A 16,901-nucleotide genomic window follows, 5' to 3' on the forward strand; every position below is an offset into this window, starting at 1 on the left:
TTTTCTAAAGAGGTGATATGTCTTTCTGACTTGCTGTTTATTTCACTTGCTGTATAATTTAAAAGAAGAAACATCTGTGTCAGAAAAGTTTCTATCTTTTTTTTCCACTGATTAACTAGATTTTATTAAGCTTTGTGTGAGCAAATCAAAGATTTAATACAATGATTTAATAATCACAAAAATTTTTATCTAAAACAGTGGTTCTCAACCAATGGCAGTGGGGGTGAGGGGGGATTTTGCCCCGCAGGGGATATTTGGGAATATCTAGAGACATTTTTGAATGACATAACTGGGGGTACTATTGGCATCTTAGTGGATAGAGGCTAAGGATGCTAATAAACTTCCTACAATGCAAAAGAAAGCCCCTTACAACTAAGAATTATCTGTCTCCAAATATGAAAAGTACAGAGGTTGAGAAGTTCTGATCCTGGATTAGAACTATGGATTCTGCACCTTAATGTATCTGAATGAAGAGTGCATAATCACGTACATTTGTACAACTGAGGCAAGTAAATCAAACAACCAGTACGAAGGAAGAAAGAATTTTATGATTTCTTTGTTACTAATCTTTCCCACTGCTCCAAGGTAAACTGTATTGTACCATATTTTAAAAACAGCAATTTATAATGCAGCTAAACTTACTGCCTGCATAATAAGTTCATTTACAGTTTAGTTGTTTGATATTTGTATTCTATTTTGCCAAAGAAATAATGCTAAAAATGGTAATTAAGTTTTTCAGGTAAACCAACAAAACACACTAATTCAAAATATGGTTTAAAGATGATACAGAAAGATTTATTGAGAAATTAAATTAGGTGCTAGTCTATATAAATGGTAGAGGAAGCAAAAGACTACCTGTTATAGGAAGGAGGTATAAGAGTAGAAAGTGAGTTCCATGGTGATTTTTCATATTAATAGCTGGAATGAGGTAGCAACATGTCTTTGGCATGTTTCAACTCTTACTTCTCCTCTTCATTGCTAATTTTGTCTCTCTCTACTACTAGGCTCTCAGTACTGCACAATGTTCTAAGACCTCATAGAATCCTAACAAATTTACTCAAATCTCAAAAATTCCTCTTTGCTTTGCTATCACCTGCCTTTCACTTTGCCTCAGTCAGAAATCTCACCCCTTCAAAGCTGCTGATATCAACACATAAAGGTGGAAGCATTTTAACTGTTTCACACCACTTTACCATTCTTAGAAATATTAGTATTTTAAGCTAAGGTCCATTTTAAATATTAAAATAATAAAAAAATCTCCTACTGATAGTATATAATTATATGAAAGAAAGAGCTACTAAAAAACAGCAGGGAAAACAATAAAAAAGAGACAAACTTCAGATCTAAATACACATTCAGACTGAAAGTGAAGGTATTGAAAAAGATATTCCAAGCATATGGAAACGAAAAGAAAGCTTGGTAGCAATATTCATATCAGATGAAACAGACATTAAAACAAAGACTGTAACAAAAGGAAAAGGACATTACATATGACAAAGAGATCAATACAGCAAGAGGATATAACACTTGTACATATCTATGCACCAAACGTAGGAGCGCCTATATACATAAAGCATATATTAACAGACATAAATGGAGACTGTGTCTCCTAAGCTGATTGCTATGAAGGTTGTCTTTCTTTGTATTTACATTTTGTTACTTAAGAATATAGTACTATTGTTTAATAAGTTATATTTTTTTTTACTAAATAGACTTGGACATTTATACTAATATCTAGCCTCAGACATACTTAGGATCACTAGGACATATGCAAACAACTCCACTGAAATTGTTCTAAATAAAATTGCAGCTGACCCTCCTCCAGGTTGCCAAATCTAATGAATACTGTGCTGTACGTCTTTATCTTTCTTGACTGCTCTGCAAGAGTTAACATTTTTGGCCACTGTCATCTTGCAACTCTTCCCATACTTTTTTTGACTGTGCTCTCTTTTGGTTCTGGAATCCCTTGGCCACCCTCTTCTCAGCAACCTTCTTGCCTTTCTCTTGAATGTTAGTTCTCTCCAGGGTTCTGTCCTTGTCCTTTTCTCATTTTCTGTAATATTCTTAGGAAATCTCATTTGTTTTCTTGTCTTCAACCTACAATTGAATGACTACAAAAGCTCTAGCTCCAGCCCAAACTCTTCTTGCCTTTATAACCCTGAATACTCAACTATGTCCCAGAGGTACCTAAAATTCCATATATCCAAAGTGTAAGTTTTCAGTTTATCCTTTAAATCAGTTGTCAGTAAACTTTGGCCTGCAGGCTGATACTGGTCCATGAGTTACTTTTTTAAATTGTAGGAAAAAAATAAAGAATAACATTTCATAACACATGAAAATTATATGAAATTTACATTTCATCGTCCATAAATAAAATGTTATTGAAACACAGCAACGCTCATTCATTTTTCATATGACTGCTGTTACACTACCTCAGCCAAGCTGAGTAGTTCAACAAAAACCATATGGCCCATAGGGCCTCAAACACTTACCATCTGGCCTTCTACAGAAAAATTTTGCTGACCTCTCCTTTATGTGGTCTCTATGTCACTTTTTGATGGTGAAACCAATTACAGAAACCAGAAAAATAAAGACATCCCAAATTTTCCTTTTCTCCCCAAACTCCCCTACTCCACAAATCTCTATCACTATGTTTTACTGACTTCGCCTCTAAGTATATCTCAACTCTACCATTCTCTCTGTCCTGGTATCAGCTATCTCCTCATCTACTGAAGTAGCATCCTTTCAGTCTCCTACTGTAGTTCTGTCTCTCTCCAGTCTGCCCTTTGTACAGATGAAGTCAAGTTTCAGTATGCACATCTGCTCTTTTCACTCCATTGACCAAATACTTTTAATGTATTTCTCCTTCCTTTAGGGCAGTGGTTCTTAAGGCAGCATCAGCATTCCATGGGATTTGTTAAAGATGCAAAACCTCAAGTCATACCCCAGACCAACTGAATCAGAATATCTTGGGTAGAGGCCATAAATATGTGAGTGAATGATCCCTCCAGTAATTCTGATGCACGTTTAAGTTTGACATCCCTGGAACCACTTATCCTAAAGGATAAAAATAGAAATTTCTTTGTAAGGGGACTTTTTAAGTCCCACCATGGTTTGATTCCAACCCAATCTTGTTTCTCATTTATTCCCTCCTTACTTCTAGCTGCTCTATCCTGCAAATGAGGAAATAAGAACCCAGAAGTTAATTAATTTGCCTCAGGTAACAAGGCTAGTGAGTGACAGAGGAAGGAATTGAATTAAGTTAAGCCCAAGGACCTTTTAGGACCACACGATGCTACTTTTTAAAATATATTTACTATACTCTTATTTTCAAAATACGTCCATAATAATTAATTGATCCTAGTTGTTAATTTAGTCTGTTTTCCTTCTAGACTACAAACTCCAAGAAGCTAAGAATTAGTTTGTCCCATGTGAATGTTGTCAGTAACACGACTCTCTACCGCCATCTGGAGATTTGATATAACAATTCCAAGGGGAATCTCAATAAACAAGAACTCAGTCTTCTGCCAGTAGAGCACAGTGGTTTATGCAAGAGCTCTGGGGTCACGCTCCCTGAGGTCAGATAACTGGGCAATCATCCTGTGGCTATTAGACCTTGAAGAATTTCTCTGCCTTAGTTTTTTTTTTTTTTTTTTCACTGTTGTGGCCTCTCCCGTTGCGGAGCATAGGCTCCGGGCGCGCAGGCTCAGCAGCCATGGCTCATGGGCCCAGCCGCTCTGTGGCATGTGGGATCTTCCCGGACCGGGGCACGAACACGTGTCCCATGCATTGGCAGGTAGACTCTCAACCACTGCGCCACCAAGGAAGCCCTGCCTTAGGTTCTTTATCTGTAAAACTGGATTGCTAATAATCATCTTCATGGAATTACAATGAAAATTAGTGTTAGGTGATATTACTATAATTATTAATATTGTTCTTATAAAGGGCTTAGCTAGACTCTGTAGTTAACACAAATAAATAAATGATACTCCTTTACTCAAATATTTTATTACCTCCGTGGGTAACTAAAACAGAATTAGGAAAATATTAAATAACCATACGTGTTCTAAGTACTGAGATAGTTCTTATGGTGTTAACCATGAATGTGAAGCAGATAAAATCTGAATTATACAAAGATTTATAGTTGGTATGTGGTTTTGAAGTGAGAAAGCCTCTCAGAAAAAGATTTTTCCTGAAAATCTTTGTGCAGATTGAGAGTAATATCTGTAAAGCACTAAATAAAACATGATATAAGTGTGTACCTTTCTTATTTTTACAAAGTCATGATGATGAAACCATTTTTACTAGTGCGTAATCATGCAAGACCAGATCTCATTATCCAAACAGAAACTAACATATGGCTCAAGAAGGGTTTATCATAAAACCTTTATGATGTTTTTGTGTTGTTTTTTAATATACTCAACATTTATTCAATTAATAACTGTGCTTTTCTGATACAAATATATTTAGAATAGATGGCTTCATAAATGTAAATTATTCATTTTTACCTTAAAGGGAAACCTACAATGTTGATGTTCCTGCTCATTAAAAAAGTAACAAATATGTTTATTTATGGAACTTCCCTCTGTGCTAAGGAAACAACTTTCTCCCCATGTAGTTATTCAGTAAATGCCCATAAGTATCAACTACATGCTGTAAATTCCCAATATATACCAGACACAGAAAATAAAAAATTTAGGTTAGAGTGTCCAGTTATCAGTCTAATTAGTGGGATAGAGTGAATATATATCTTCCAAAGCATATGGAGATACAATGTGATTATACTAAATTATAATACAATGTATATAAAATTCTAGTTCTGAATTTCCCAGTATTTCACATTTAAATTTTTGTCCTCGGTCCCTACGGTTGCTGTCACAATAAAACTATTACTTTGTGTCCTTCCTACTTTACTCTAGACTTTCTTGCTTTACTTTTTTGGCACAGGAGATACTATATATCCAAACCACCTGCCTTACTTCCAATTTCCCTCTCTTTAATATCATCTTCACTTTAATATCATAACTTCATGGCTAATACATAAATCCTAAGTTCATTTCTATGACTAGAAATATTTGGATTTGGCACCAAAATCAAAGGCAAGAAAAGTAAAAATAAACAAATGGGACTACACCCAACTAAAAAGCTTCTGCACAGCAAAGGAAACCATCAACAAAACAAAAGGGCAGCCTACTGAAGGGGAGAAAATACTTGCAAATCATATATCTGATAAGGGGTTAATATTCAAAATATATAAAGAACTCATAGAACTCAATATCAAACAGACAAAAATCTGATTAAAAATTGGGCAGAGGCTCTGAATAGCCAGTTTTCTAAGAAAGACATAGCATATGAAAAGGTGCTCGTCATCACTAATCATTGGGGAAATGCAAAATCAAAGCCACAATGAAATATTACCTCACACCTGTCAGAATAGCTATTATAAAAAAGACAAGAAATAACAAGTGTTGGTGAGGAGGTGGACAAAAGGAAACCTTGTGCACTGTTGGTGGGCATGTTAACCGGTGCAATCACTATGGAAAATAGCATGGAAGTTCCTCAAAAAATTAAAAATAGAACTACCATATGATCTAGCAATTCTACTTCTGGATATTTATCTAAAGAAAATGAAAAGACCAACTTGAAAAGGTATATACACCCCTATGTTCATTACAACATTATTAACAATAGCCAAGAGATGGAAAAAACCTAAGGGCCCATCGATGGAGTAATGGATACAGAAGATGTGGGATGTGCGTGTGTGTATATAATGTAATATTATTCATAAAAACGACAGAAATCCTGCCATTTTTGGCAACATGGATGAACCTTGAGGGCATTATGCTGTGATATAAGTCAGATGGAGAAAGGCAAATACTGTATGATATCACTTATATGTGGAATTTAGAAAACAAAAACAAAAAAAAACAAAAACTAAAACACCAAGCTCATAGAGAACAGAACAGACTAACAGACCGGTGGTTGCTGGAGATGGGTGTGAGAGGCAGGCGGGAGGCGGGGTTTGCCCATTGAAATAGATGAAGAAGGTCAAAACGTACTAACCTCCAATTATAAAGTAAATAAGTCATGGAGATGTAATATACAGCATGATGATTATAGTTAATAGTACTGTATTGTATATTTGCAAGTTGCAAAGGAAATAGATTAAAAAATAAATATAGAAATAATATAAGAAAGAGAATGATCTGATTTTCATTGGGGTTCAGTGATGCTATTGCTTCTTGTAAGGGCTTATGTTCATGTATTTATTTCTGGCAACTACAAAAGATTATATAACTTGCTAACAGTAACAATAAAACCCAAGACTATAAAATATGGAAAATGATATTTATGGATAGATACATGCCTTAAAATTATTAGTGACAGAATAGAAATGAACTAAAATCAAACTAAGTGTCCAAAAGTAGACAAATAATTGGGAACAATTTTGATAGTCACATGTGATGTGAAAATATGTAGTTATTAAAAACGAGATAAGGCATCAATGATACCAAGAGAGTTGCTAATGCTAAGTGTAAAAAGGAAGATACAAAATTAAAAATAAAGCCTGATATTAAATATGAAGAGACACAAAGGCTTTCTAAATTTAGCAAAGAATGAATCATGGACTATGAAGTTGGGCATGCTCATTGAAACCCTGGTACCGCCTGCCTTTCAATGAGATTTATTACTCTGAGTCAGGTTACTTTACCTCCCTGAGCTGCAGCTTCCTCATAGAAAGTGGGAATAACTACCTTGTTTGATAGCTCTGATGATTAGGAAAAAAAAGTAAAACCTAAATGGCACGTAGTAGTTCATCAACAGATAGTGAAACTTTTGTTTTTTACTGTGTTATTCAATACCTCTGTTGAAATAACCAGAAGAAACAACATGGAAATGTTTGTTGCTCTGGGAGCTGGAAAAATAGGTTTACATTTTTTCTGTTCCCTGTTTTTCTACATTCTATAACTTACTGGTAATGAGCAAATATTATTTTACAATGTTAAATCAACTTTTAAACATCCCTTTTACTAACATAACCATAATTTTTATGTCATGCACTAGTGTATGAGGAGTGGTGATAGATGGTAACCTGAATGTAGAGAAAAGAGATTTGATAATCTACTCATTCGACTGCACCTGGATTCTCTTGATAAATCAATCATGTTGCTCTCCTTCAGATCGTGTTTCACATTTTTATTGGCATTTTTCATTTAAAAATTGATATGATTATAAAAGTATGATATTAAGGCCATTATGAATTATTTACATATGAGAAAATGTGTTCAAAACTGTCTTAAAACAGTAATGTAACCTAAATTTCAACAAAAGGATGCTAGGAAAATGATATGATCGCAACAACTGTTACTTTTTAACAGTTAACTTATATATATATAAACACAAAGCACTGATTATGTATGAGACACCATTCTAAGATCTTTTCACATAATAACTCATGTTTGATATGCTTATATTAAATGATGATTAACTCATGTTTACTAGATGTTATGATGTAAATACTATTATCTCAAGATGAGGAAACTGAGGCACAGAGCGGTTAAGTAAACTGCCCAACATCGTACAATTAATAAATCATAGGGATAGGATTTGAACCCAGGCAGTTGGACTCTCAAGGCCATGCCATTAACTCTAAGTTCTTATACCATAAAAAAAAGTAGATTTAAAATACCCACTAGTGCTCCCTATTTCATATGTTTACTCTTTGATTTGTTTCTTCTTAATCCCATATAATAACAACATTAGACACCAAAAAAAATGCTAAACTAGATTTTTTTTTAAAAATTCTAAGTGTCCAATAACCAAACTGGAAACTTATGCGTATAATGAACGCTTACTTGTAAGAAAACTGGTGTTAAAACTTTAATTAATTTCCTACTTGGAGGATTAGATAACTTCAAAGAATATTTCTAACCTTTATTTCTTTAATTTGTGAGATATACATTTCAATTTTATAGAACCAAATGTCATGTATTTTTAAAATGTATTAGTTTTCATGAACCTCACATTATTTTTCACCAGAAAACAGGGGGTTATCATTGTACTTGTGTTAAAGCTGAAACTTTGTCACCATTTTCATTGTAATTCTACCCTTGGGAATAAAACAGTCAGTAGATTTCTGCATCTTCCCACCTCCACCCCCCAGCAGTGAAAGCATTAATTCACTGAAGCAGATAAACAAGATGGATAATGATTGTTATATGCTCAGTGATCCTTACAATGGGGAAAAGTAGAATGTTCTCTGATCATTCTCAAATTTGGAAAATGACTGAATTTCCTTTAGGAAATAGCAAGTTCTCATCATAGGTGACATTCTCTCTAGTAGACTAGAAACTAGAATATCTGCCCTGAATTCTGGGAAAATATGTTATATTAGATCCATATAGTAAAAACTTCCTTACTTTATGAGAAGTGGAGAAGACACATATAAATCATCTTTTAAGTAAAGATGTCAAGAAAATCTCCCCTTAACCAAATGAGTTACACTGAATGTCTCACTTCCTTTCTATATATATGAAATTGTCAGGAAAGCTCGGAAGTATCATGTTTCTTCCCTTTCTATGAATTTGCTAGGGATAATGACAACGTGTGTAAATCAGGCAGTTATTAAATGAAATACAATGATTCCATTTTGAGGGAGGGAAAAATATAATAAATAGACCCAGGTCATTTTTCATGGTCCAATTCATTTAAATTTTTCCAAACATAAAATTAAAGTTCCCACAAAAGACCAAAAAATGTGGGTACAAAACCATATAAGTACACATTTTTCCAATTATAACAATTAAAACTAATCCCGTAAGTGTTTATGACTAGATACTCCTCTATACTGTTGGAAGGTTTTAGAGAAGAATATCTTTTTTTTTTCTATGAAGAACTCCTCTTTTACTTTTATTACTTTGATTATATTTCTTTCATTTTCCTTTTTTTTTTTTGTTTTTCTTTTTTAACATCTTTATTGGAGTATAATTGCTTTACAATGTTGTGTTAGTTTCTGCTGTATAACAAAGTGAATCAGCTATACGCATACGTATATCCCCATATGCCTTCCCTCTTGTGTCTCCCTCCCACCCTCCCTATCCCACCCCTCTAGGTGGTCACAAAGCACCAAGCTGATCTCCCTGTGCTATGCAGCTGCTTCCACTAGCTATCTATTTTACATTTGGTAGTGTATATATGTCAGTGCTATTCTTTCACTTTGTCCCAGCTTACCTTTCCCCCTCCCTGTGTCCTCAAGTCCATCCTCTACCTCTGCATCTTTACTCCTGTCCTGTCCCTAGGTTCATCAGAACCTTTTTTTTTTTATTCCATATATATGTTAGCATACTGTATTTGTTTTTCTCTTTCTGACTTACTTCACTCTGTATGAGAGACTCTAGGTCCATCCACCTCACTACAAATAACTCAATTTCATTTCTTTTTATGGCCAAGTAATATTCCATTGTATATATGTGCCACATCTTCTTTAACCATTCATCTGTCAATGGACACTTAGGTTGCTTCCATGTCCTGGCTACTGTAAATAGTGCTGCAATGAACATTGGGGTGCATTTGTCTTTTTGAATTATGGTTTTTTCAGGGTATATGCCCAGTAGTAGGCTTGCTGGGTCATATGGTAGCTCTGTTTTTAGTTTTTTTAAGGAACCTCCATACTGTTCTCCATGGTGGCTGTATCAGTTTACATTCCCACCAACAGTGCAAGGGGGTTCCCTTTTCTCCACACCCTCTCTAGCACTTATTGTTTGTAGATTTTTTGATGATGGCCATTCTGACCGGTGTGAGGTGATACCTCATTGTGGTTTTGATTTGAATTTCTCTAAAGATTAGTGATGTTGACCATCCTTTCATGTGTTTGTTGGCAATCTCTATGTCTTAGAGAAGGGTATCTTTTTTATTGTACTAGTGGCATATTCTGGTCAGAATCATGATTTCTTGCCTTATTTCAATTTAGTTAAATCCAGTATATTTATTGAATACCTATTAGGCACAAAAATGACTAAGCTGTTTTCTCCCTTTAATGTTCTCATGCTTTGCACGTCTGTAGGATGAAAGGAGTAGAGGAGCTAAGGGTAATAGGAAAGGATTAAGGTGACTGCTCATATAATTTAGGGTATGTAGAAAATCCCATGTGACAAAGAAGGATCAACTATATAAGAAAATTAAAAGTGAGAAATTTCTAGTTTCTGGAAAGGTAACTAGATTTAATCAGAGTAAGTCAGAGAGAGAGCACAGAAAATTTTACCAATGAGGACATTTTGGTAGGAGAAATAGTTTCAAGGGAGAATTATGGCCAAATATTGAAGAAAGACACAGGACAGACATAGAATTTTTCAACCACAGAGGTTAGTATTTTTAATCAAGTCTAAAATAAGACAATACCACATAAATTTAAAATAAATCTTGAAGTGTGGTCCATAAGACCAGAAATGCCAAGAAAGTGTAAGATCTGCTTACTCTACACTGAAAAAGGGAGAAAAGGAGAAAATGTATTCTCTTTGAGAAAGAGCTTGTCATTTGAGTATCATAAGTCTCAAACAAAAATATGCTAATGATAATGGGAACATTATTTGCATTGGAATGAGATTTCCATATGTTATGACATATACCATGATGGGGAAGAGTCAGGCAATAGGTATAAAAGAATGAGCTGATGTTACACAGAATGGCCATGGTACCCTGGGGAAAAGAAACAAAAGAGAAAGAAAAAGAAATATGAGGCTTAGAATTAACTCTGACAAGGATTGAGTGGAGGAAATGAAATCACAAAACCAAGGTAGAGATTACTACTGACCAAAATGTGGAATACATGGGGATAGGTAACACACATGTCCAAGTGAACTGAATTCTCTTAAAATAGAAAAGCTCAAAGCAGATGGTTTATCCTTTATTATACACTCTTCCCTCTCTTCCCAATACACTGCACAGTGACCATTTGCAGGCCAACATAAATGTGTCCTTGGTGTCTTCCTTTAATTTACTGATCATATTTAGGAATACACTCCAAATCTGAAGACATTCCACAGCTTCCCACAGTATATTTTACTGATGCAACAGCAGTGACTAAAAATTGGGGGACTTGGGTTAAAACATATAATTTCTAAGATTTCTCTATTTGTGTGTAAAATAAATAAAAAGCAAAGAAAAAAAACCTGAGCTAATTAAAATAAAGGCTGGCACCACTTCCATCATACAATACATAAAATATTAATAACTGTTAACTTACAAAAGTTATTTTACAGTTTGAATATTATATGATTAAGGTAAAAATATTTCTGGTGGTTAATTTATAACAAGCACTTACCCTGTGGCTGACGACTGGGATGGTATATCTGAAGGTCAAATGGCTGTGCACTAGTTTTCTGAATCACACTGACATTCTGCCCTGTCCACTTATTGGCTTTTGACAATGTGTTGGTCCTCCAGTCCGTCCAATAGACATCACTCCCATATAGAGACACGGCGAAGGGATGAGAAAGGTATTCATGACCTCGGATGATTTCTATCATGCCTGTTCCATCATAGAGGGCTGAATAAATGGCATCTGACCTACAGAAAAGGAAATGCATCAGTAGTATATCAAAACTCATTCAGATAGTCCAGTGATGTGCTTATACTATTTAGATAAATGACAAAAAATTTGTATAAAAAATATTTTATGGGCCTGTATCTGATTTGTAGAAACATTAAAAAAAGCCATCATAATGAAAACAAACAAAAATCACCACTGATGTCAATGTGTGTATACATGATACGTGCACATGAGAACAATTTTTATTTTGTAAATATTATCTGAGGAAGGTAACAGAAAATAAAGAAAAAAAATCATTTTCTAAACCTGGCATCTGTCCAAACTATCCTTTTTTCAAAGTGGTCCACAGTGAGTCCATTAGGCCAAGCCCCTGTTTTCATGTCTTTGTAGATGGTTTTTCTCCCAGCACCACTCATGGAGGCAGATTCAATGCGAGGAAAGTTGGCATCCCAATCTGTCCAGAAAAGAATTCTGAAGAAAAGGAAAGAATACTCATTTCAGTCATTCAATTCACAAATATTTATTGAGTGCCTATGACATGCTAGGCACTGTCTAGGTAAACAATCACAAGAGAAACAGATGCATTATCTACCCTCACAGGGCTTATAGTCCAGTGGGGGAGACAGACTAAATAAACACATGAATATAAAATTACAGCAACTGAAATATGTGCAAGAATAATTTTGTTATGAGAGAGAATAGCAGGTGTGTGATCTACTTAGAGAAGGTAATCAGGAAAAGAAGGCACTTTGAGGAGGTAATATTTACACTGAATCTGAGAGATGAGGAGAGCAGTATAAAGAGCAGGACATGAAAAATAAACAGCAGATACAAAAGCCCTAATGGGGGAAAAAAGTGGGTGACTGAGGAACAGAAATAAGGCCAATGTATCAGAAATGGGGCAGTGACGAGAAAAGGGGCAGAAGGTGAAGCTGAAGAGGGTGATCTTGCAGGTGATCTTGCAGGGTAAGGTAATTATTTGGGATTTTACTCCAAGGGAATAGAAGTACATTTAAGCAGGGGAGAAACATGATATCATATACAAGTGGATTATAGAGAGGCAGGAGAATGGGTACATCAGGTGGTTATTTTAAAGGACCAGGCAAAGACGGTAGTGGTTTGGGATATGGTAATAGCAGTGAAGTGAATGGATTCCAGGAATATTTTGGAGGTAGAACTAAGTGCCAGGACTAAATGATAATTGGATGTAGGGAATGAAGTAGAGAACAGAATCATGGATGACTGTCAGTTTCTTGTTTTGGCATACTCAGAGTAAGGACAGACAGAGGGTGTGCAGGGAACCCATTAAGTGAAATGGGAAAAATGGAAGAGAAACAGATTTTAAGAGCTGGGAATTGAGTGTGCATGGGTGTGGATAGCAACTGAAAGTTTAGTTTTGAATTTTTGGATCTTGAGATGTTAAGACATAAAAAAGGAGATTTCCAGGAACCCACGTGGTACACCAAGGTGAAGTTCAGTGAAGGTGGCAGAGCTGGAGACATGAATTTGAAAGTATTCTGCATGGAGATGATATTTAGATTCACATGAATGGAACAGATCATATGACAGAGGGTACAGAGGAGAAACAGAAGGATATATATTTTGATTTATACAAACATGCAAGTGTTATAATACAATTTATTTTTTACTAAATACTACTTGTAACTCTACAAATTCATGGTGTTTAAACAGTTCCACATGATAGGCATCAAATGTTTCATGTTGTGCATTTGATTTCTAAGGCTATTAGGCAATAGTTTATGTTTCATTGACTGTGGCCTAAACTGCTGATGCATGTTTCTATAGTATTATAATATAGTTACACAACAATTCCACAATTATTACAACTGGCTAATGTTTGAGTGCTTACTATACCTTAAATACTATTTTCAGAGCTTTATATAGATTATCTCATTTAATCCACCATGAGGCCATGGCTAAAGTTATCCATGTTTTACAGATGAGAAAACAAGCTTAGAGAAGTTAAATTACTTGACCAGGTTATATGGCCAGCAAGTGGCAGATGGAATTGGGAAACTGGATAGCTTAACTTCTGTTCTCATGCTTTTAACATCTAACTCTTTAATATCATGTCACTAAATAAAATAACAAAGGGAAACCATCTGGTACTGGAGTAGGAACATGGTTGGTAATCAATAAATGGTAGTTGCCTTCTCTACCTTGGTAATAGAACCAACCCAAGGGACAGCATGGAGATTTGGGGAGAGAAAATGCAAAGAACTGGAGAGACAGTGACAGTCCAACAAATTTTCCTATTATCAGTTCTGACAACATTTTGGTCAGAAGTGGTAAAGTTACTAGTAAACATAAATTTGTTTTCATTATAATTGTATATAGCCTTGCTATTTTGCAATTCTTCCATTAATATGAATGATCCTTAGGTATATGAATTTGGTGGATATCTCGGAAAAATGAAACAATCCTCTGGAACAAAATTCAAAATGCAATTCAAACTTTCTCCTCTTTAAAAAAATTTATTATATCCATTTAAGGAAATGTGGAGTGATGTAAACTAAGTGTTCATTATGACCTCAATTTTTGAGAGGTATATAATCTCTTATAGGATATGGGAATTACAAATATGAAATGACTGGAAGACAATACCAAACATTATAGAATTTAGTAAGTATGTGTGCTAAAGGCATGTGTGGTCAAGAAGATATTGACCTTCTTGATGAGTAGGTTCCCATACAACTTAAGTACTAGACCTTCAAAAAATGTCATTAAATAATTGTGTCAGTGTTGAATGGTGGCAATGCGTATGTTTTTGCATCAGACAAGCTTGCAATCAAATTTTCGATCTGTCACTGATTCCAGCGTACTTAATCTCAGCCTCCGTTTGCTCATCTGTAAATAAAAACTCTAACAGTACCACTGATCGGAGTATTTGATGAGGTAATGGATGTAAACAATTTAGCACACAGGATGGCTAGCACATAGAAACACTGGTGTTTACACAAGCATCCACACACATATTCAGAGAGAATATTCTTTTAAAGGCAAAATTCAAAGTCATTCCAAACTATTAAAGAAATGGAGAGACAGACACACACACACACAGAGGGAGAGAAAGAATGAGAATTAATACTAATGTCAATGTTTAAATGTTACAACAGCATGTATGTGAAGGTAGCTTAGTTTTACAAAGTAAGCATGAGTCAAAGCCATGAGAAAAAAATTCAGAGGAGTAGGTCATAGAATAGGTTTATCTCACAGAATATCTCTAAAAAAATGAGTTTATATTCAAAAAAAAAGTTTTTGTTTCATTAGCATCTTTAGGAGTTTCCATAGCTCTGGTAGTGGGAGTATATCCAAAAAAAGAAGATCTAAATCATTCATTGTTTAACCACCAAATATTTGAATAAGTGACACAAACTGTTGGGGAAGAATAAAGATGAACATTAATATATCAGAGGACAATGTATTGATAATTGTTGAAGCTGGGTGATAGATACGAGGGAATTTATCTTACAACTCCTTTTATTTTGTGTATTTAAAAATTTCTAAAATAAAACTTTAAAAGTGTAACTAACCCAAAATTAAGTAAATAGATAATTTTTTAAAATGTACCAGAGAACATTTATAAAATCTTATTGTTGGGAATCTTTTTCTGAAAAGACTAAAGTTTAAGAATAGGATTGTTTTGTATGAGAAAGTGCTAATTATCTGGAAATATCAGTACTATATATTGCTTATAAGTTATCATATGTAATCTGTTGCTAATTAAATAAAAAATAAAACAAAGGTTAATTAATATAAAGCTGGCAGGCTATTTGGTAAGTAGTTGAATGCCTTTCTTGAAAACGATGAATATGAAATGAATTATGTGTCTCACTTCAAATTTAATTTTGGATGCACACAACTTTTCACTGACACCAGGTTGTTACTTATCAGCTTCCCTTTAAACGTAACATTAAAAAATTAAGATTATTTGAAGAAACAAGACCAACCTAGCATCGATTAAATTTATGATGATATCTTGACAAACAAGGTAAAGTAGAGAGATTTGCAAGTTTGAAAAAGATTAGGAAAAATAATCCCTGAAAACAAAATCCCTGAATTTGAGAGTCATAGGTAGTCTGAGTATCTGTGGATAAGATCCCACTAGATCTAGAGAACACTGTACTCCACACTCTGGATTGATGACCCAAAGACTTCTGAAACACTGTCTTTTGCCTGTATAACAAATAGAGAATCGGTGTCTCTCTTTTAACTTTCTACCTTCTTCAGCCTTATGTGGTTGCAGCAATTCCCAACATGCATATAAGTAACCCTGCAATTCTGCATTCTCTATATGTAGGTTTACCAGAAATAGACACTGTAGACTTTCAAATGCATGTTTCTAGTGGACAAAAATGTATGGCTTGGGACACTCTGAGGAATTATAAAATAAGTGGTCCCTTCATTTCTTCACTAAACATAGCAGTATTAAGCTGTTTCTTCTGCAGTGGTCACCAGAGTCCTATCTTTTGTTAATTTAGGTGGGAAATTTCCAACACTTTTTATAAAATACATGTTCTAGAATTAGTTTCCTTAAAAATATTCTTAACCTTGACAATAGTCAGTTAACAATCAATTTTAAAAGTTAATTTCAAGGATCATTGTTTCATAAAATTCTAGGCACTCTTGTACACTTTACAATGTGGTATTTTAAAAGAATCATTTTTCCCTTATTACTTTCTTTTTATGGTTAAAATGTATTAGCATTTCAATGACTGCATTATTTCTTCAAGTATACAAAGAGTGAATATCCCTTCTTACAGGACGTATGGAAATGTTCAACCATGATTGCTTTTAAAAAAGAGACTACAGTCTACCGATTCTATAGTTCCTGCATTCACAGGTTAGTCTGTATCAGGATTAAATTGCGTAAATGGACCATGAACAACTTGTACCCTTATGGGCATGAAAGAGCTATTATAATCTATCAGGTCAAGGTGCAGAAGGTGAAAATAAAGGATCTTGGCAAAAAAAATGGAGGTTATCTATAATCTTTAGGCCTTCTGAAACCAACGTTATTAGTTTCATTTAGAAACATGCCCAGATAAAATTAAAATTTTATTTAGATGTCTCACTAATCTTCACAATTACTATATCTGCTTTCACCAGCTGCAATGGTTATAGCAGAGTCCATTTATTATGACAAATGAAAACTAAATACCAGCAAAGAAGCAAGAAGACACCATGCAGTTACAGGAGCATAAAGGCAATGCAAGTTCAAGAACTGAAGTGAGTACCCTGTAGATTCTGAACTCCCTGGTGCTTGTTACTCCCTAATAATAAGCTTGATGTTTAGAGGAGATTCAAGTACTATTTCAGGTCACTGCAGCAA

At 34.5% G+C, this 16,901-nt stretch overlaps 1 protein-coding gene across 1 annotated transcript in view; it reads right to left on the reverse strand.

Moving 5' to 3' along the window:
• LRP1B (LDL receptor related protein 1B) overlaps positions 1-16,901 on the reverse strand; it is a 1,473,103-nt gene that overhangs the window by 602,368 nt on the left and 853,834 nt on the right. Inside the window, exons 26-27 of the mRNA XM_065880137.1 lie at positions 11,855-12,019; positions 11,321-11,565 (exon numbers count right to left, since the gene is read on the reverse strand). Of these exons, the coding sequence (XP_065736209.1) occupies positions 11,321-11,565; positions 11,855-12,019 (410 nt within the window). The remainder of the gene's footprint in view (positions 1-11,320; positions 11,566-11,854; positions 12,020-16,901) is intronic.

Source organism: Phocoena phocoena, chromosome 7 (assembly GCF_963924675.1).
Source record: "Phocoena phocoena chromosome 7, mPhoPho1.1, whole genome shotgun sequence".
NCBI lineage: Eukaryota > Metazoa > Chordata > Mammalia > Artiodactyla > Phocoenidae > Phocoena > Phocoena phocoena.